At 34.5% G+C, this 21840-nt stretch overlaps 1 protein-coding gene across 3 annotated transcripts in view; it reads left to right on the top strand.

The window, feature by feature from the left end:
- The window catches only part of BOD1L1 (biorientation of chromosomes in cell division 1 like 1), a 40240-nt gene extending 18416 nt beyond the window's left edge, over positions 1-21824 (top strand). The window contains exons 10-24 of one of the 3 annotated variants that reach the window (XM_085304248.1): positions 564-631; positions 1942-2011; positions 4608-4651; positions 5434-5521; positions 6312-6391; positions 6972-7056; positions 8085-8158; positions 9666-9741; positions 9823-9857; positions 11293-11335; positions 14495-14529; positions 14629-14713; positions 15157-15310; positions 19190-19333; positions 20540-21824. In XM_085304248.1, coding sequence (XP_085160374.1) covers positions 564-631; positions 1942-2011; positions 4608-4651; positions 5434-5521; positions 6312-6391; positions 6972-7056; positions 8085-8158; positions 9666-9741; positions 9823-9857; positions 11293-11335; positions 14495-14529; positions 14629-14713; positions 15157-15310; positions 19190-19333; positions 20540-20648 — 1190 coding nt within the window. In that variant the 3' untranslated portion in view covers positions 20649-21824. Of the gene's footprint in view, positions 1-563; positions 632-1941; positions 2012-4475; positions 4525-4607; positions 4652-5433; positions 5522-6311; positions 6392-6971; positions 7057-8084; positions 8159-9665; positions 9742-9822; positions 9858-11289; positions 11336-14494; positions 14530-14628; positions 14714-15156; positions 15311-19189; positions 19334-20539 lie in introns of those variants that run through there. The other 2 variants (XM_085304247.1, XR_014895777.1) reach the window with 2 other exon arrangements.
- The last annotated feature ends 16 nt before the right edge of the window (positions 21825-21840 follow it).

The following is a 21840-nucleotide window of genomic DNA, read 5'->3' as shown; positions in this document are numbered from 1 at the left end:
GTTTCCTTATGAAATAAAACAAGTAAGGTTCAAGATTTTATAGAACAACTATCTTTGGCAGTAACAGGAGCTACTGAGCTTTCAGTCCTTACAGAAATCAGGTAGTTTGAGTGGTTATGCATTTAGATATGGCTTTAGGTATAATTCTCACTTAAAAATGTTATTCCTTGTGTTAACTCTTAACTATGCATTTATTAATACAGATATCACTTTCTGTTTGAAATTCTGACAGGAAATCTTTTAGTGTTTTTAAAGAGAAACAAGAAAAAACACTTTCCACTTGTTAAAGTCCGAAGACGTAAATAAGCCGTGGTAAATTCTGTTAGCCCATATTTTACAGCACTTCTGTACTCAAGGAAAACATAGAATTACTTGTGTTTCTGCAGAAACCAGGTTGTTTTTTGAACTGGTATACTGCAGAGAGATATGCTATTGTATCTATTGCATAGAGGAAAGAATTAAACTCATGTATCTTGTTCATAGATGCTACTAACAAATAGCATCCTGCTGTAGCATGAGATAAATATTATGTAACAATAATTCTAACATTTTTATTTAATTAGGTAATAATGCAGCATTACCAAACTTGGCAGAAGAACTAGAATTTGAAACCAACTTGGGAACTGAAGAGGTATTTATATTATTTTATAAGTTTTGATTATACTTTCTTGTATAATTATACATCTTTTTAGGGTTTCTTACTGTACCTTTTGATTTGTGTGCAACAAGAACTGCTTTTGAACTTAGAAACCTTCAAAGGATTGATTTTTTTCAGAATATTTAACTGCATTTTTTCTAAGTAGTTAAATTGTATAGACTGTCCCTGTTACTCAGTGATATAACCAATTACCTCTTTCAGCCATGTCCCTTCCATGGCCATAATATCCAAGTTTGCTTTTTTAAAATTAGTCATACTGTCAATATGCTGCTTGTGACAGTACTTGTAAAAAGTCATGTATGCTTTTCACAATTAATAGTCATGAGTTTGGTCTTCTGAAATAGTGAATGTCCGCTGCTGTTCATTCTGTTTTGTCACTTCTATGCCAGTCTTTAGATTCAACCGTTCTGTGTGCATTTGAAGAAGACTTGCTGTAGTTTTGCACTCCGATAACTGCAGTCCATTATCTGTAGTAACAAAAGACTAAGGCACCCTGGATGAAGGCACTGGAGGCTAATATTCAGCTGAAGTTGAGCCTGTCCATTTGTACCTGTGCTGTGATGGCCAGGAGGTCCAGAAGGGTTAATTCATTCAGATGCAGGAGGTGGTCCACGTGCATATCCTGCCAAACCCACATAATAATCTCTTTGAGGGGGAATGTGGTTCAGACACACTCAAATTATCACCTTTGGATCTGGCCCAGACTATTGACCCCCTGCTCCCAGGCAGACCAGTCGAGTATTTGTGAACCATGGTTTTGGTACTAGGGATTGCACTTTGGCAAAAAAAAAAAAAAAAAAAAAAAAACAAGTCAGCTTTTGTTTGATGGAATTTATTGATTTGAATTCATGTAAATGGCTGTGTTGTTTGCCAGCCTAAGCTGGTCCTGAAGTCAGCAGAGCCATGTTCATGTGGTACTTCTCAGAGTTTACAATATCCAGATCTATATTTTCTGCTATATGAGGCTAGGTGTGCTATCTATGCATCCGTAATATCTGCAGCCTGAATTCTCTTCAAATCTCCTTGTTAAACTTACCTATTGTTACTGCATCAGTTTTAACTCTTAAGATCAAGCTCATGGCAGTGCATTATTTGGCAGTAATGTGAGTCTTGCAGAGTTCTATACTAATATTTGTATTGCTATCAAATTAGAGAACTTTGAAGGCTTTTTTTGTAAAAGCCTTGTGATAAGATAACATTTTCCTTTACATGAGGAAGGGGAGTGAGACATACTTCCACTTTGGATATCTACAATATTTTTGTCTCCTTTCATTTTCATGTAGCTACAACAGCCTGAAAGTCCAAGAAGTGAAGAAGTGTATGTGAATCTTCATACTAAAGAATTTCAAAAAGGTAGATAGCAGTTTACATTTTCATACTGCTTTGATTATTGCTCATGAGTTTCTTTGTAGATTTAATATATACTATGTCTAGACGGGTTGATGCAAAGTCAGCCAGAAGCCTTCTTGAAACCTTAATGGACTCGTGTGGATTTGGTTGGGGAGAGGTCCTCCTTCTCTTTCAATATATTATATTGAAAGAAGAGTCAGAAGTGTTCAGTGCTTTCAAAAAAAAAAACAAAAACTGCTAACATTCTATCTAAAATCAATAAATATAAAGAAATGTGTTCTGACAAGATACAGAAACTTCCCAAGAGAACGACTTTCTTTTTTCTAAACTTAGAACATTCTTGTTTCTGGTGTTGTGACAGGCTCTTCAAGGATTTGACAACAGTAAGTACTGTATGACTAAGTCACTGAGTCTTCAGAGTTTTTTGGGTTTTTTTTGTTTTTTTGTGGTCTTGCTCTTCAGAAGATGAAAGTGCTTCTGGCCGTTTGAAGAGCATGTATAAGTAGGTAATCGCCTAACTAGAAATCTTAATTAGTCAGATTGTCTCTGTGCTCAGTAATTCCTTTTAAAGATATGAAATTAGTCTACAAAGGGGAAAAACAATCCCTGTCTCCCTAAAAATACATTACTTTAGAATGTGTTGCAGTTGTTTGGCTTTCCTGTTAAAGCAGGAACTAACTCCTACTTTGTTCCCATCTTGATGGATTTTGTGCTCCAGATGCTTTACAAAGATGTTTATAGCAGTACCAGATGAGAGTTAATCTTCAGTTAATGGAGTAACAAGCAAAACTGAAGTGAATTCCATGAGATATCAGCAATACTGCTGTATATGTAGTCCAAAGAGGTTAAAGACACATTTCCTCCTATGGGAAGTCTGCAGCTGAATGCATAAATGCCAGCAAGGGCCACACTGAGATGTAAAGCTTACTTTTAAATTATTTAGACGAGTATACTGAAATAAGTATTCACTGAACAAAAGACAGAACTTAGCAGTAAGGTAAGTTACAAGCACAGGCGTAATTTTAGAATGTGATTTTACTTTTTTCTTTTTTTTTTTTCTTTTTTTTTTCTTTGAGGTAGGTTGAATTTGCATACCTAGTTTAATGTTGTAATGTGCTCATGTAAGTGGTAAGAGACATGCTTTGGTTGAAAGAAAATACAGACTCTGAGAATGGATTTGAAGAATGTGATCTTCAGGACAGCAAATCCAAAACTGTAACAAGTTTTTCTTTACCATGAGGTTTCTTGGAAGTGCCTTAAAAAAAACTCAGCCACTTCAGATCACTCAGTCACCAAGACAGACAATAATTAACTTTTTAAGATGTCCAGACTGAATTAGCTGTGATAATCTTGTTTTTGTAAAATGTTTAACAAAAATCCATTTATTGTGTAAATCATGTTGGATATGATACACATTGAAGAATAACACTTTGTTTCTCTTGGTAGAGTTTCTTCTCCCTCACCATTCAATAATCTCTTTTTTTAATATATAAATATATGTATATGTATATATAAATACATATACACATTTCAACATACGTAAAAGGAAGTTGTTTAAAAGACAAATGTGTGTCCTGTCATAAGTATGAACAGCAGACACAGTAGTTTAGTAGTCCAAGATTCCTTGGAATGTAAACATATCATTGCTGTTTGAGTGGGTAGGATCTAGCTCTTCATTTGACACTACTTTAAAAATTGAAAGATTTTTTGCAACCAGGGTGTATAACTGTGAAAAAAATGTTTTTAAAACATGTAAATTTCAGAAATGAACTACAAATTATATAAAATATATAGTTTGTTTTTACTGGATCATAGACGTACATTCTTATTACATACTTGGAATGTTTAAGTAGTTTAGTATTATTGTTGTTTCCTTTTTAAATGAAAAGACTAATTCATTATCTTTTATGGATCAAATTTTAAGTGTCATAAAACCCTCTCATGGAACAGCTTTCTAAAGGATTTTCTTTCTCTCTTTTTGTACCTATATGAAATGACTTTGAAAAGTTTGCAATTTTCCGAAAGCACGGAGAACCCATCAGCTTCTATTATTTACGAAGAATTATTTTTCTATGTTTTTGTGACACAGAAGGCTAAAACTCTGCTTTATCAGAGCTGAGCTTAGAAAACAGTATCAGAAGCTATCAGACAGCTTCTGTATATGCATTGCATCAGCTCCAAGTCTTGCTACCAGAATTAGGCAAACTTGAATTCTCTGCCAAGCCTCATGTTACAGTGTAGTCTACTTTATTTTATCCTGTGATCTAGCATCTCAGTTAGCGACTTTAATTTACGGATAAAATTCTGACCTATTCAAATGCTAGAACTATCCTGTGTTTGAAATTTGAAAATTATAATATATCTCAAAGATCCTAGCCTAATGATTGTCTATATTTTAGCCATTAAATGGTTATCATCTCTTCTACACTTTAGAAATCCATACTCTTTATTTTTATTGTTTAAATAGCAGTATGGAGAAGATGGTGCTTGGCTGCTTCTAGTTTGCAATATCAAAAGTAAGTTACATGATTTCAGAGAGATGAAGTATGTGATACTTTACTTTTGCTGAGCTTATTTGATTTTTTTTTTTTTTTTTAAGACTTACAGCAGAGGAACATTTCTCTAGAAAAAGAAACCATACGCGTAAGTTCTTGTTTTTATATTTACTTACTAAGTTATGCTGCTTTTCTTACTTGCATTTCTATTTACATTAAATATTCTCTAAGGCAAAATGTTATTCCTTGTATATGCAGAGCCTATATATGTTGAGATTGTGCAGCTGTGTTGGTTGATGTCTAATTATTCTTTTGAATTTGCCAGTAAATACATCATCTTGTATCGTATGATATGACTATTTCAAAATTGTTGTTTTGTTGTCTTCAAGAATAGAGGGCAAAAAGAGGGACTGTACTTGAGGCTTTGATCAGGATTAGAAAGCTGTTCTTTTAATGCAATCCACTGTGATCTCACAAGAACATGGAGAAACAATACAAATGTGTGTGGGTTTTAGGTTTTTGTTTTGTTTTTGTGTTGCTTTCTTAACACAAATTACTTTTCTCTGTACTATGTTAAACTGTTTTTTGGTCACAGGAAAGTGTTGTTCTTTTAAATCCAGAAATAGTTTAAATAAATTGCTGTGCTCTATTGCTTTTAAAGTGTATAGCAGGGTGCCTAAATAAAAGTGAGTGCTTCTTTTTCATTAAAAACAGCAGTTAGAAATTCTGAGTTTGCTAGAAGTCTAGAAGTTCTTTCATGATTTTGTCTGATAGTAAGAACAAATTCCTTTTTCTATTAACTACTGATTTTCATTTTAATGCATGTTGTATTTGAAAGTAGCAAGTAGGAAAAACTTTCTCCGTTCTGTTTCTGTAATCTTTATGAGAAAAATGAAGATAGAGTTATTGTTCTCTGTATTTTATGTCTAGGTGGAAAACATGGATCACCAGAAAACTGAACAACATAAAAGTAGAGAAATGAAATCTAAATCTTCAGGAATAGCGGATAAAGAAAAATGTAGGTGGTACATATCTACCCATATCTGTTTAAAGTTTTTCTGCTGAAAAACAAAAATCAATCCATTTAGCCAAAAAATACTATACAGAGGAAATAATGGAGGGGTAATTCCATACTCCAAAAAACTGTTCTTTCCAGAATATTTTTTAATATTTCACTTCATACATTTGACAAAAACTTAGATACTATATAGTCAATCTTATAAGAATTATGTTAACAAAGTATCTAAATGACAACATGCACCTCTCTTCTGTGCAATAATTAAATTTGTTACTATGTAAGGCCTGCTCTCAATTGCAGCCCAAACTTTTAGTAAAACTTTTTGCTTTACTCTCTTCAGCACTGGAATAGTAAAGATGAAGATTATGTTAGACTAATTAATAATGTTGTTTCTTTGATTCTTCTGCTTCTAAGAATGTTGATTTCATGAAGAGACTAATTAAAGTCATGCAGTGTTTGCTGTTGTGTTGTATATAGCGTTAACTGCTTTTTGTTGTTGGGTTGCAGTTGTGGTTGATATTTGATTTCTTTATATAGTATCTCTCAAATTTCAATTTTAAGGTCATGCATGACAAACAAAGAAATTATAGAATTCTTTTTTATAACTATTGCATTTCTTCAAAAGAGTTCGACATAACTTGCTGTTAATGTAAATGTTTCTATTTTGTAAATAAGGTKCTATTTTAAAAAATCTTTTGAATTGTGCTAGCGATGCACTGATATACAATTGAATCAAGTTTAGAAAAATGCAGGAGGCACTTTTTAAAATTCAAACTATTTGTTTTTTCAGGCAACCAAATGATTGCTCAGGATGTTAGAAAATATGATGAACAAAGTCAGTGCTCCAAAACAAAACCTAATAATATCAAGGTATGTTGGTTTTACTTAATGTGTGTAACTGTAACACAAATAATACTGAAATCTCAAGTTTTTACTTCTATAGTAAGTTATTTTGGGAGACATTTTCATCATTAAGTTACTTTTATGTTGCTTTGAATATAAAACTACTATGACTAGAAAATGACTTTTCAAGGGAAATCGATTTTAAAAAAAAAATGTGCATAACATCTGTATAGCAGCCAGGTCCCTGTGAGATACATGGGACAAATTTGTCCCTAGTTACAAGTTCAGAACCTCAGGGCTATACTGATCAGAGCTCTGCTACAGGGTATCAGACTTTACTTGAGTTCTGGGTTTGCAATGATCCCTTTCCATGTAAAACAGAATTCAAGGAAAAACAGATGTTCCTTGTAGGATTGAATGCAGGATATTTTGAATTATCTCATCTATTGATTTTGATGAAGGTGCTCAGCGTCAGGATTTTTAAGAGATATTACTAGATCTTGATGAGTTAAAAACTGTGTACTTTTTTTTTTTAGTGTAAGTACTCGACAATGATTTCTCATTTGTAGTAAAGTGCTCTTTTCTTTTTTATTTCAAAATAATGCAGGAAGCTATTCTAGGTGATACTGCAGAAGTGTCTGAAGGAATTGATGCAAAATGTACATCTCCTAAAAGTGATGTGGAAGAAAAAGGTAATGAAAATGAATTTTTCAGGGCAATTTCCTGAATCTGTGCTGAATGCTAATATCTTAATTTGAATGATTCTGAGAGAACAAAACAAGAATCTCAGTCCTAATCACATATTTGCCTATATTCTGTAGTTGTTTTCTGCTCTGTTACTTCTATCAAATAATGCATTATTCTTAGGTCCTTTACCAGTRAGAGTAACATTGATGTTCTTGCGTGTGGTAGTCTGACTGAGAGGAGGAGTACACTGATACCACCTTTGTTATTGTAGCTTCAATATGTGGCCTGGGTAGGGCAGCCCGTCAGAAATAAACAGTTGGCTGGAGAATAGCACAGTCAGGGCACGTGATGAGAAGATGACCTTCCARCTCTGACCACAAATAAGATAAGGCCTTCCTTAGAAGAACTGTGATGTGCTCACCTTTAAAAGCAGTACTTTTTGCTTCTATAGGGAAACCACTCAGGAAAAAGTGCAAGTTTCACTGTTGTAGATGACTCATTAATTGCACTAAAACAAATAAGTAGAAATGGCATGTCCTGAACATGTTGACTTTAATTTGACATTAGTCTATTTTCATGTGAATAAGATGAGTCTCTTTTCTAATATCAGTTGCCCTACTAATAGTTTTGTCTCTTCAGTGAGCCTGTTGACCAATCAAAGTGTTTTGCAATACATCTTTGTACATTGTTTGATTTTGAGTGCATCTTCAGCTTCCTGTTTTATGGAACGTGGGAGAGAATGAAATAGTGGTTTGTCTTTGTCTTGCCGTTTTATGATGAGTCATGCCTTAAAGCTGTTGTTTTTACCTTAAATTTGAAGTCCATGACTATGACAGTGAAGTATGCTGGCAATTCAATGTATTGGTGCAAGGCAAATCAAGTTTTTAGTCTGGGTGTTTTAAGGGAGCTGCATTTTGGACCATTGAATGAAATAATGCTTTTAAAGTAGTGCCAAGATTCATGTACCTCTTCCACTGTCTAAAACAAAGATTTACAATGTTGAGTTTTTTTTTCTTTCTGTGTATGCATGCAGGTGAATTCATCATCAAGCAGGAAGTGTCTGAAAAGGCAAAGCAGAATCTAGAATCAAATGCAAGCTCTGTAGAGGTGAGTGGTCTTCAGTTAACTAACTGAGATAATGCAGGTTCACAGTGAAAAAAGTACTTTTGTCTTTTTGTTGACAACAGTAATAAAACTTTACCAAAACAAAAATAGCTGTGAAAATTTGTGTCTGTTGGCACTGTGAAGTAACAAACATTCATGTAATTCTCTCTCACAAAGTATAAACTCACAATATAAGCCATTGGTGGTTGATTATTGAACTAGAAGTACTCTCTTCCTGCATTTAAATACTAAAAAGTAATCTAAAGAGACATTAATGTAAAGAACTTCATTTAATATGTGCTTCAATTACATTACTTCATGTTCCAAAGTAATCAGTACCAAGACTGCTCCTGAAATCCCTATAAATGAGTAATTTTAAATACCTCTGTTCTTAACACAGTTGATCGCACTTTTTTCCTTTATTTTCTCAGAAAGTAATATTTATGCTCTAAAAGTGTATCAGTCAGGGTCTGTTTCAGAACAGCAGTATATCTGAGTTCTGATACTTCGACTGCTCAAGGCTTTACAAAAATACTACTACTCAATAATGTTAAAACCTTTTGTATCATCTATTTAGTCATATCAGTGGTATATTCTGCAGTGGTCTATGTAAAAGACTGTCTGAACCCAAAGAGATAAAAATTGTTGCTTGGCTCCAGAAATGACTTAGTGTTCATAAAGACATTTAGTTGCATCATTTGGCTTTTAGAGGCAAAAAAAAGGGGGGGGGGGTAATAGGAAAAGACCTTTTAAAATTTACAGAGTAAATTGCAACATTTGTTCACTTCAGTTTTGAGTCACTAAGATCCATGGGGGAAAGAAATTTCATTGGACTTCACTAAATTTTGAGTGAGAACTTAACCTGCTTTCCTTACAAATAGAAGGAAGGAATCTATTAACAAAGATTTTTGTGATTTGAGGATCTGACCAATTTAATTACTTACAGGTTGCCTTCAAAGCTTAAACTTGAAAATAAGGGACGTTTTCTACTAAAGACCTTGCTCCTATGGAGAACTTCACTGATCTGAGTAATGGGATAATTAAGGTGCTGAAATAAGCACTTCCTCAACTGTTGTGAAATGCAGCCTACGTTATATGACACTGTAAAAAGGGTTGCCAAGATGCAAAGTTTGGAGCTCTCATGAGAGTGGAAAAAATATAGTAGGATTTGTAGGCAAGACAGTATCATTTGTTAGACTAAGTGATACTGTTACTGCGTGGGAAAAAGCATTATGTTCTCGGGCATTGCCATGTGCCTGAGGCCAGCTACAATCTATATATTCTGTAGTTTTTCTTTTTTTCTCAGCTCTAAGAATGAATGACATAAAAATCAGTACCTCTCCCTGTGAAGCCTACCTCATCTATATTTTAAAACGAACAAGCACTACTTCTGCTACTATTCCATTTTGTCGTTATCATTCTTTGTATTATGTTGTTATAACAGAAATCCATGCTAACTATCAATTGTAGTTACTCGTGTATTTTTTTTTTTGTCCTTTCCTTTTCATAGGAAAATCAACCTATAGTAGTGAAACGGAAAAGGGGAAGGCCTCGTAAATATCCCCTTGAAGCTGTACAGCCTGGTGGTAAGTATTTCATAATACCTGTATGGGCAAATAATGAAAATGGTCACCTTTCAAATTCTTAATTCGTATTTCTTCCCTCAGGTGGGGAATCAAAAGCTGATACGAGCACTGGGAATGTAAGTGCCTTTATTTTGGGGGTAAATTTAAACTTGGTAATTCAAGAGCTGTTTCTCTGTTTATCACTTACGAAAAAATCTGAGTTCAGTCTAAGCATACAAAAACTATAGAAAGTGTCTTATGTTACTGAGTTCCATGTTTTCTAACGTATAGCCTATTTTGCTAACAGAGTTTATTTAAAGTCTGATTATGGCAAATAGCTTGACTGAAGTGAACGTAGCAATACTTATTTAATGCAAATGATACAAGGTCTAGTAATATACTTGTATACAGGATGGAATTCTGATTGCATACACACGTGTCTCTTAATTTGTGTGGAGGGTCATTTTGGCCTGAAGATCAAGGGTGACTTAGTTCAAAGAAACTGAGAATTTTGTTTCTCAACTGGGCCTAACCTAACAGTAGCTCATAATATCTGTAAAAGAATATTTTATAATATAGTTGTATTGTCTATATTGCAGTTTATGCCGTTCATTCAGAAGACAGAGGCATGCTGATAGCAAATATTCCTAAAGTATACCTCTGTCTTTTTAAATATCAGCAATATCTTAATTTTCTAATCCACATGAAGTGCATTCACTGCCAAGGAAGTGTTCTGCTGAAAGGATTTTTGCAATCCAGTTGCATTACAGTGCATGCAGTGTAATGCTGAATCAGAAATTTTTGGGAAATAGAAGTAGTTGGATTTATTCTGGYAGAAGTTCTTCTCTCAGGAATTCTATGAAATATAATGTGAAATGTTGACTTTCTTTCAAATAAGAATTAAAACTATTTTTAAAGTCCCTTCTGAGCGTCTAGGTAAATCTGTTTCAGAACAGGAGCTGAATCTTCTTGCTCCGATTTGACCATTTCAAAGGTCTAGTACCTCTGGTGATGGCTTTGACAGATTTGTCAGTCAGTTACAGGCTGGCTCCAGAAGAGGCTTTTTTAGCCATCCTCCTGAAATTATAAGGATGCTTAGACATCCTAGTACAGTCCTTTTAAGTAATGAAAGCAACTGGTTTTATATATTTATAGTTGTCATAGGAGATCATATAGTTATACACAACTTTTTCTGTATTATGGGTAAATACAAAATTCTGTTGATCAAAATTATGTAATCACACATACAGATTTGCAGAAAGTGAATGTACTAAATTTTTATTTATGTAATTGAGAATTGTTGTCAGAAATTCATTTGACCAAAACTGCTTTTTGCTTAGTGTTATAGTAAAGTTCCAAATTTTTATCACAAATAGAAAGAAATGCAGGCTACCATTAATTCAAGAATGGAGATAYAAACTTTCTGCATGCTGATTAGAATATTCTAGTTTCTTGGACTTGGAGATATGTTTCGATATGAATAGAAGCAATTTTCTGCATTAATTAATACAGTGATGCATTTTGGGGGGTTTTATTTCTTTAAAAAAAAAATCTTTGTTTTAATTCCAGCAGCAGTCTCCTACCTTTGTGGGTAAAGGAAAATCTCCTCAAACAGGTAAGCAAATTGACTATTGGCTTTAACAAGTCAGAGAAATGGTGGGAGAAATGTAAGAGAGTTTTCAAGAAAAGCCAATGGGTCCTTCCTAAGTGTCATCTCTGATAGTCAATATTRTAACCTTGTGAAAGCCTATGAGTAAACAGTGAAGGTTTGTCCCTAATTCCTGCTAAGGTTTTCCTTCAAGAAGGTAGCAGCTTGGTAAGAATACATTTCAACAGTGCTACTGTATCTTTTGAGAGCTAAACAATATATTGAAGAATGTACCTAGACRTTTGAGTGTGTGGATAGGCACATGGCAGAACAGCACAGAAGCAGGTGGATACCCTGTCAAACTGGTTCTTGGCTGCTAGTGACTGTAATCCATTTTTTTGCGTGTTTCCTTTCATATAGTAAACATCAAAATCATGGTTATGTTAAAAATTCTAAAATACATGTAGATAATTTTTTTCTTCTAGTTTTCCTTCATTTAATTTTGTTGTCTGTGGATGTGAGACTAAAGAAGTTAGTAGCAGCCTGAGGGGATATTTCTTTCCCCTTTCATGGCAACTGTAAGATCCTTAGAAGAGGATCAGTTTGCTTAGAAATGTAATTTGGATGCTTTAAACAAAAATTAAATAGAAAGATCAAATATTCTTATATTTCTTCTTTTCTGTTCAGACCTCTAYGATTTGTTAGAGGTCAAAGAGGTCACTTTGGTGAATTTTTAATAGTAAATTTTCCACAAGTATGGTGTCTGAATCTGTGCTGGTTGTTTAGAGATGTGTCGTCTTAATTATGGCCATTCATAACCTATTTTAAAATCCTTTCGGGAAGCAGATAAACCTGAAAAGAAGGTTTAAAAAAAGTGGTTTAGGAATGAAGAAAAACGTTCAACATGCAACAAAACATGCAATAAAATCTGAAAGAAACAAACCTTCAGGAGTTTCCAAAAGCTTATGCTTCTACAGAGACGTTATTCTGGCTGCATTGCACATATGGACTATTTCCTATTTTCTTTGCATTTGTTAAATGTCAACTTTAATCCATACACTTCAGAGTTATGGTCTKTGGACAGCTGGCTGATTGTGTAGTGCTTGGTTTCTATCAACTGCAAAGCGAACAGGCAAGAATGTGAGAAAGGTGTAAAAGTACATTCTGCGTTGCTTTTTATTAAAGAGGACAGACACTTGACTGTTTATTTAAAGGTTAATTTAATATGTTACATAATATTTAGTTTTCTAGGTAAAAGGCTGTTACGTCACAGCAATACTGTGAAGAGTGTGAGCGAAATATCTCATGAAACACTTTGTTAGCATTCATGTGAGCAAAGGGTGTGAAAATCCCTGGCAGAGAACAAAAAACAAAGTGAAATCCGTCTGTGTAGTTCACTCATTCTGGTAATTTTGGGGTGTTCTGCACGAGGGTTTGTRATAGAGACAGATTGGCATACAGAACGGTAAGCAGAGAGAACTTAATTCACTACAACTCATGCAGCTAAAGACAACTGCTTTCTCACAGCATCTTTCCATAACACTTCCTCTGGTGTAAATACTCAGCACTGGAACAGGCCTTTTCTGCTAAATTCTCCCTGAATAAGTAGAAGCAACTGACACTAAACCTGAAACTAAAATCATATTACACTAATCAGTGCTTACTGTTGTAAAATAAGTAAGATTTTAAAGGCAATTTATGATTTATGATAATTATTTTCATTTCATATGTTGAGGCAAAAGTACTACATTTGCACTTCCTAAGGAGAGTGTTGTACGTTTTAAGRAGGCATGTGCTATACTTGCATGCATTATTTTTAAGCCACAAAACATTTTGCTGTGAATTTTCAAAAGACAAGTACTTTAAAATCTTTGTTTATTTTGGCACATGACAGAATTAATAAACTTGTGTTAATTAGATTTAAGGTAAAATATTTTATACAGTTGACAGGCCTACATTTTATTGCATTTCTTTATTGAATTAGTTGCTTGTCTTTGTATTTTATTGTTTCATTTACTCATGTAAAGTTTTTTCCCTTAATTTTAACAACCAGAAAGATAGCTCTGTGTGAATTTTAGAATATTTTATTCTTTGCGGTCTGTTTTTGGTCCATTGTACTAACATATCCTTCTATGTTCTAGCAGAAAATCAGTAATGGTTCAGAGTTTGCCTGTCCTTGTAGCTTTCAAATAGCAAAAATAGGCAGCAGTTTTATGACAGGAAGAAAAAAGCACAAATGTCTACTTTTGTTTAGGTTGCTTCTGTCCTGCTACTGCTACGGATTTTTATCTTTATGGTACTGCGGATAATGCCGGTTGTCAGATATCAAAAAGTTTTAAAAAGTGATTTTTTCTCATCATAGAGTTAGTCAGAGTCAAAGTGATAAGCATCAGCCATAGGGAAAGACCAAGCTGAGACAGCATGGGTGAAAGGGTTCATAAAATGTATTTTAAAATACCCAAGCCAGTCTGCCAGAAGTACTGGATTGAGAATCAGAAGTCACATGGCATAATAATTATCTGTGGATGTCAGACTAAAGAGGTGAATAGCAGCTTGAGGGGGTATATGACTTCAACAGAAGTCACATGCCGTAATTTGCAGGCCAAGTATTAGGCAGGCTTTTTTTTTTTTTTTTTGAGCCTTTTTGAGGTACTGCCATCTTGCTGTTTCACCATGGAAGTAGTTAAGCACTAGAACAGGTTGCCCAGAGGCACTGTCGAATCTCTACTTTTGGAGACTCTCAGAATTTGATTGAATAAGATCTTGAACAGTATGATTCAATGWTGAATTTAGCCCTGCTTTGAAAAGGAGGTTGGACTAGATGACTTCCAGAGGCCCCTTTCAAGTTAAATATTTCTGTGATTCCATAATTAGTTGGCAGTTTTCAAAACAGGTAATTAACTGACTTTGGCTTTTCCATTAAAATAAAACAACATATGCTACAATGTAATAAATATGGTGTTAGTCATGTTATTACTTAAAAATGATTAAATCATTAGCTTATGCTGTCTCTGTATATAACAAAATACATCAAAGCCAGATTCTAATTTAGATAAAAGACTTTAAATGTTTTTTGAGTGTCTGTCATGTTTGTGAAGAGTTGACAGTTTGAAAGAACTCCTTTTTAAACTGATTAGCAAAAGATTTGAAATTCAGATTTAAGTTTTGTTCCTCTTTTTTCTTTAGGTAAAGAGTCATCTAATACAAAAGAAACAGCAAATGTAAGTGTGAACATTTTAAGTTTGTAAGCATATTTAATGAAAAGTGTCTGTCTTCTATTAATTGGTCTTGCCTTACTTGCTTCCATTTTATTTCTTCAGGAAGATGAAGCCAGGAAGGCAGAGATGGTTGTGCGTAAAAGGGGAAGAAAGCCTAGACGTTCTCTGGCTCAGTTAGAGGAAACTGGTAAAAACATGAAATTACACTACTCCTAACAGAATAAGATTTTACTGTGCCTTTCTGTATGCTAATAGTAACAAGATAAGCTTTATTCAATTTTCCTTTCTTGAGGAAAAATCATTGAGTTACAGCTAGTGTAAATATTATGTAAATATGTGTAAATTGCTATAATCTCATGTCAGAATTGCTACATCCCAGATGCTTCTATAAACCCTCATGAATTTTCTATGAATTCTGGCTATGAGCTGCATAAGTAAACCATTGCAAATGTGTTAGCTAGATTAAGTCAAACAAGTGTGAATTAAAAATATCGAAGCATAAAGGAAATGGAAAATTACTTACTTAAAATGGGATCTGTGAACAGAATACCTTTTCTGAACAAAGTGTCTATATCCTTTTGGAGGGCTTTGGGAAAATCATAGCACATGTGTAAAATTTTACATGTACAGAAACACTGGAGCCAGAAAGAAAACGTCGGAAACTAACATCTGCTGAACAAGAAATAAAAGAGCAGGAGGAAGGTGAGGAAGAAGATGGTGAGGAAGATGATGAGACGTGTTCTGGAGCCACAACTAGATCAGCCACAAGATTAGAGACTCAAAGGTAACCATTCAGAGACACTGCTGGCAGTTTTTTCCACGTTGCTCTCAATTCTTATGTGGGGGATATTTTTTTGTTTTGGGGGGTGGGAATTTAAAGGAAAAAATAATTTGATAACACTTAAAAAGAAATCATTCAAAGCTGTTAAGTAAGTACTAAAAATCATACTAGTTTGCTACAAGTACAAGGTTTATAAACGAACTCTCACRTGCAATGTACATTCCTTCTCCACATTAAGGAAATGTGTAAGATGCATTAGCTTTTTGCAGATCTGCGGGGCGAAGAAGTGCTGAATAGCAAAGACTGCTTACTAGCACCTGAATCAACTATTCTGGCATTGGATTGCCAGAAGGGGTAACCAACAGATTTAAGTTTCTAGTGTACTTGCCTCCTTAGTCTTGTTGCTTAGTGGCCAAGAAAAGCTTATCCTCTCTAACTATCAGCTTTATGTCATAGTTTGAGCAATGATATATGGAACACTTACTATGACTTTAGTATATAGAGTCAAGCTTTTGAACAATTGTGCTGTGTCTTTCTGTACTGCACTTGCACTGCTCAGCAGTAGGTGAGAAAAGGACAACAACAGAGAAACATTTCAAAATTTACAAATGTAATCTGTGTACAAATTAAGAATTCCCCTCTTCCAGGTGAGGGGAAGAGTTGTACATTGAAAAATATTTCTCGTAAACAATATAAGCAAATTCTTTTTCTTCAGTGAATCTTGGGACTTTCCCCTCTAGGTAATTGGCAATAATAATGGGTAGTAGTTTGGACTGTGTTCCCAAAACACTTAGATTTTAGGAGTGTGGCTATATTGAGCAGGAACACAGGTTTCCTGTTGTACAGATGATTGGTTAATCAGAGATAGTGCTTAAAATGATTTTAGTGGTGTCAGATGACATAGTTAAGAAGGTTAAACGTTCTAGGTTATATTTTGCCTTGCATGATTGCTGTAAACATGAATTAAGTGAAAATCTTACTTAATCCCTCAAAACTTCCTCAAAAATTCAGGAGCTTTGGGGGATGACAAGAAGGCATTGCTTGTGCTAAGGAGAAGAAACAAATTGATTCTGGTTGCTCCARTGGTAACACTCTTGCAAACTAGTTCTTCCCAGGCCATTCGATCAGTTTTTATATTCAAATCAACTGTTTTCTTGGATACGCTTAGGCTTCATAACAGCTCACAGTTGAGTGTTATGATGGGGTTAGATTTTTTTTTTCTTTATTGTTGATGAGAGCTTTCCAGATAGTTTTGGTTCTAATTCTGGTAACAGTCTTCTATGGATGAAGAGTCACAAAGGGAAGTTTCATAATAAGGGGGAAAATGCTCTTGTTTCYTTTGATCATGAAGAACAGAAAGCTCCATTAAGAATTGGAGGTCAGGTCTTCAGTATTACAGAAGATAGCCTAATTCTAATAATGGATACTGTCATATTATGAGCCAGGAGAGACAGTGTTCTACCTTGAGTCAAGATGACTGGGAGATGTGAAGCTGTTAGGGTCTCAAAAGACACACTTGAATATGTCAGAAGGTAAGAATTGATCTTGTTGGCAATCTTCATCCTAGTGAGGTCTCAAAATTTGCACCTAAGAGATTTCAGTTCTGGTAGGTAAAAGGAGGCCTCCAATTGATTCCTTGACAGTCTCTGTTTTGCATTTTGGCTTGGAACAAGGCAGAGAAATAGTTTCCAATGTTAGTTTCTTTTCCAAATGTTACTTAAGTCCATGCATCTGCAATACTGGAGAAATTCATCAATATCTTGGTGACCAGCAAGCTCAAAAAAAAAAAAAAAAATCTTACTGCAAAAAAATCAGTATGTTACCAAGAATAGCCTGGCTTTTGGGAGGCCATTCTTCATCTCCCTTGGCATGTGTCTGCAATTTTGTAGGCAAACTGAAGTATAGCAGAAGTCATCCTCTTGCCTTTGAGACAAAGATAAGAGCTTTGTGAAGTCTTAGTCTGTGTTGCTGCCTTCCAGGATAGAATTGGAGTCTCGGCTTTGTTTTATGTTCTTTTACTAGGTTTCTGTAAATTGTAGTCTTCATTTAGATGAAGACTTTGGATGCTCACTAGATTTACTTCTTTCCTCAGACTGTATTTTAGCCTTTGTGGACTTAATTAAAGCACTATTGACAAGGTAGTACATGGTTGACTTCATAATTTTAGAGCTGAATCAGAAAGTAGTTATATAGTCTTATGATTAAATATAAATCTACAAAGGTTTATGTTCACGTATTAAATACAACTTTAGGTTTTAAACATATCCGTTTCACTTTGGCTTTATAGGTTTATCTATTTATGACTTTCTGTAGAGAGGTTATCTTTACTGGGAGAATCTACCCACAAAAGAAACTTCACACTTAGAAATAATTTTGTACAGGCACTAAGACTTCCTTACACCATTGTGTTTGTGCAAAGAGGCCTTAAGATGGATCTGCTGTCACAGTCTAAAAAATTGCTGAAATGGGAATTCAAGTAGGCTCCTCACTTGAAATGTCACAACTCTTTCCTTTTTCTGTCAGAGCCTAGATTGGATTCCAAGGAGGTTGCAGGCTGTGCAGCATGTCTCGCRTGAAATTCCTATAGGTATTGGCTCTGGCAGTCAAAATTCTGCAGCAGATTCCAATTCTGGTAAAGCTTGTAACTGTGATCTTTCAGTAGAATAACACTATGCTGATGAACTCAAGTATACTTTTTCTATTCCCTTGAAGAGTAGGGTCACTCACCTTATATATTTGACAAGCTTGCTTTTCTCTTGGGTATAAGTTTTACTCCACTGATTTCAGAGGTGAGGAGAAGTTGAGCTGATGCTTAACCTATAGCACATGTATACTTCTTATCAATACTTAGCTAGACTCTATTTTCCTAATTCCTGTTCTGGATTTTTTTTTCTTGCCCAACTGAGTTAAATTTCCCTCTCAAACAATGTTTATTGAGTTGAATTTCTTCCTCAGATTATAGCAGTGGGCCTAGCCTTCTCTGGCCAAACTGAAGTAGAATGAATCTCACCTAGATTATTTAGTATTTGGAAATTCTCCAATAAATCCATAGATTTATTGTCTGCAAAGTAGTAAAGGCAAAGTGACCTTCTGTTGTCTTACGTATGTTAACTCTAAAACTGTAATAAAAACATAAATACTAGTGTTTTCATGGTACTTACAGAAACATCTACTTTTTTTAATTATAGTTTAATTTCTTAGCTTTGTGAATAAGATTTCCATTATTTTGCTAGTTCTGACTGCAGCAAAGCATCTTTATCTTAAAATGCTGCAAACATTTTGCATTTTTAGTAGTATTCTTGGATAATTCCATGTGGAAGGGGCTGCCTCTTCATCTTTAGCATTGCTGAATTACTGGTTCTTCTGACCTAATTAGGCTGATTTGTGAGCTATGAAGTTGATTGCCAGTAACTAGTTTTTCATGTGTCTGAATTGATGGTTACTGAAGCTAGTATGAGTTCTTYCTTTACAATAAAACAAGCAAATTCTCTGTTCTTCAGCAATCTGTTCTCCATTACTACTTTTGTTGTTCTGCTGGTACTCCAAGCTACATATATTTTTAACATGGGCATTTAGATACCAGAATTATTGCAAATTTGGAACTAGGAGTTTTATCTAGTTAAATATTAGTTAAATATTGTTAGTAAGTTTTTATTGTTATTATTATTCTATGTTTGGTATGAAAGTACATAGCTCTGCTTTGGATGTTGTCTTGAACATAAGAATCCTCAACATGCAGATGTTGGGGGGTTTTTTGGTAACTTTTTATTTATTTGTTGCAAATACTGTATAGTCCTAATTTTCTGCACTTGAAATGTGTGAAGAAAGTGATTTGGTAAAAGTATTTTTTCTATATACATTCATCATTCTTTTGTGTTACAGAAAGCAGCCCAGCAAGCCAACCACGCGTGCAGCCTCTAAAGGCAGCAGTCCAAGTTCAGTTTCTCCTAGAAAACAACAGAAGTTAGCAGGAAAGAAAAGATCTCCAAGTGATACAAAAATGAATAAATCTCCTCCATTGACACAGTAAGTATGAAAGTTAAAGCCACTTTTATTGTTTGTTTTGGATGCCACTACGTTGATCCTTTCTCCTTTATGTATAATACACTGCTTCAAAATCTGAATGGCAGTCTAATTTTGCTCTGTTCTGTTCTTTTGTGATATATACAAGCTCTTGAATGATTTTCTTATGTTCCCCCCCCTCCATTCTGATTCTTTAATATTTGGAAGATTAGAGTTGGGGCTTTTTTTTTCCCTCATCCTTGGAAAGCTCTTGGGAGAATCTGAAAATGCTGTCATGCAGTACTTTAACCTGAGCTGCAATTCTTTCCTGAATTGTAGAGAGAGCAGTTGTAGTTCAGGTTAAAGCAACATATGATGTCGTAATTCAGATACTTCAAAGACATTTTCAAGATCAGCTGATAAGAGAAGCTTTGAGAGTCCTCATATCAAGTTTTGAAAATATTTCCCTTTCCTTCCTTCCCTAGTACATTTTTAATTTTTGAGGCTGGGATCACTATATAAACGAGTAATTAATGTGATGCACAGTTGTTATCCGTCATGTAGTTTACCTGTAAGAGTGATTGTATGCCAAAATTTTACACTTAGCTGTCCTTCACGCTGAAACGTGGCAATGTTTTCAAACATTGCCGTACAGGAAGTGTGACAGCCGTGTAACGTGCACTGATCAGCTGTTCACCTGATGTAAATTGTTTACCGTGGTTATGAAAATGGCCAGGAATTTAAGCTACACTTGTACTTAGTTGCAGCTGAAATTTAGTGGGCTTATATGTGGATGTCTAAATGGAGACAARAGTACGTGGTATCTGCCCTTTATTCCCTCTTGTTCATGGGGGACTTAAGTTGTTATTTCTATTCTTGTGTCCTCAAGACGATTCATTATATTCTGTCCTAATCCAGAAGTCATCCCAAAAGGATAAGAAAGAGGAAGGGCCCAAGTCCCAACTCCTACGTTTGGAGCACTTTCCAACGTACTGAATTATTATGTACTACTCTGCTAAGATATGATGGGAGTGTGTATGGTCTCCCTAGGGTCTGTGCAGCTGTATGTTGTCTTAGTGGTAAGTTTTGAAATAGTGTGTCCGAGTGATTCATTGGAGATGGACAGCTATGTTCCATCCTCTGAACAGAATTATCACCAGGTCTATCACCCTTTTTATATTTTCCAGGTCCCACTATTATTAAAAAAAAATTAATAATAATTCTTTCTAGATTAAAGGTGCAATCTACCAAGCGTAAAAGGGAAGGCAGCCCAACACTGGTACGCAGAAAAGGCCAGCAGAAAACAGAGGAGACACCAATAAAGAAAGCAAAACGATAATCTTTACCAGCAAGTACTATCCGTGGAAAAGTTTAAAGAAAGAAACATCTGTGCTTCTATTTTTTTTAAAGCAAAGGGATTTGCACGTGCTTGTTTCAGAGCTCTAAGTTAACAGATGCAGTACCTTTAAGTTACATTTTAAACAGCTTTATAAACTATTGTTTATACAGAATATTATGTACATTTATTTCGGATGAAAAATAAGTTTACTTTGTATCTGAATGAAAAACAAAGTAGTTATATATTTTATCACTGACTTGGAAGTTGGGGTTTCCCAATGTGACTCTCTAACGCAGATGCTTCCAACCCATGAGGTACCCCTGGGCCTACTAATATACTTTGTATATAAACTTGTAAAAATAGGTTGTATTTTACTCTGTGTATGAATCTAATCAATGATGGACATTTTATTTATTTTATGGAAAGCATTGGTCTGTAAACTTTAGTATATACCTTAGGTTTTTTTAATTATATATTTTACATTCTATGCAGACGTCAGTAGGAAACTTCCCTCTGCACCCCCAGGGCTATCTAAAAACCTAAAGTTCTCTAAAATATGCTCAGACAGTTGGTAAAGTATTTTTTCGCATGCATTAAAGTAGTTTAGCATAGTGAAAGGAATTTGGCTCCTTTCTGTTCACATTTGTGACAAAGAATAAAATACAAAATGTAATCTTACTAGATTATATTTTCATTTGTGAATTTACTACCAGCCTCAAGAAATAAATAGTATTAGGTTATGTTTACTTAACAGTCAGCCAACACTACCCTGAAATGAAACAAACTGTTTTATTTTGCAACTGAACACCTGTTTTTTCAGTATTCACCTTTTTCAACAGAGGGGTCCGTTGAAGTCAAATGTCACTTCTCCTAACTGTAGAGCTTCAGCATTTTATGTTACATTTTATACACAGGTATTAAAAAAAAAAAAAAAATAGAACCTGGTATTATTGCCAGAATCTTTTTTTAATGTATATTAACTCTGGTAAGAACAAATGTTCAAGTGAAGTTGTACATAAAGTTAAACTTTTCTTATGATCAAATGTGTCTCTTGTAATGATGTGATGAGTTGCCAAACAATCTGAGATTATTTTAAGTGTTTTGTTCATATTCTGGTTTATAATTAAAAAGGATTCTGGGGGGGCTGGAGTTTTCCTTAACCTTTTTTTTTCTTTTTTTTTTCTTTTTTTTT

This window comes from Rhea americana, unplaced genomic scaffold (genome assembly GCF_003343005.1).
Source record: "Rhea americana isolate MKP2758 unplaced genomic scaffold, rheAme1 scaffold_205, whole genome shotgun sequence".
NCBI classification, from domain to species: domain Eukaryota; kingdom Metazoa; phylum Chordata; class Aves; order Rheiformes; family Rheidae; genus Rhea; species Rhea americana.
This window is presented reverse-complemented; position numbering and strand designations above follow the sequence as displayed.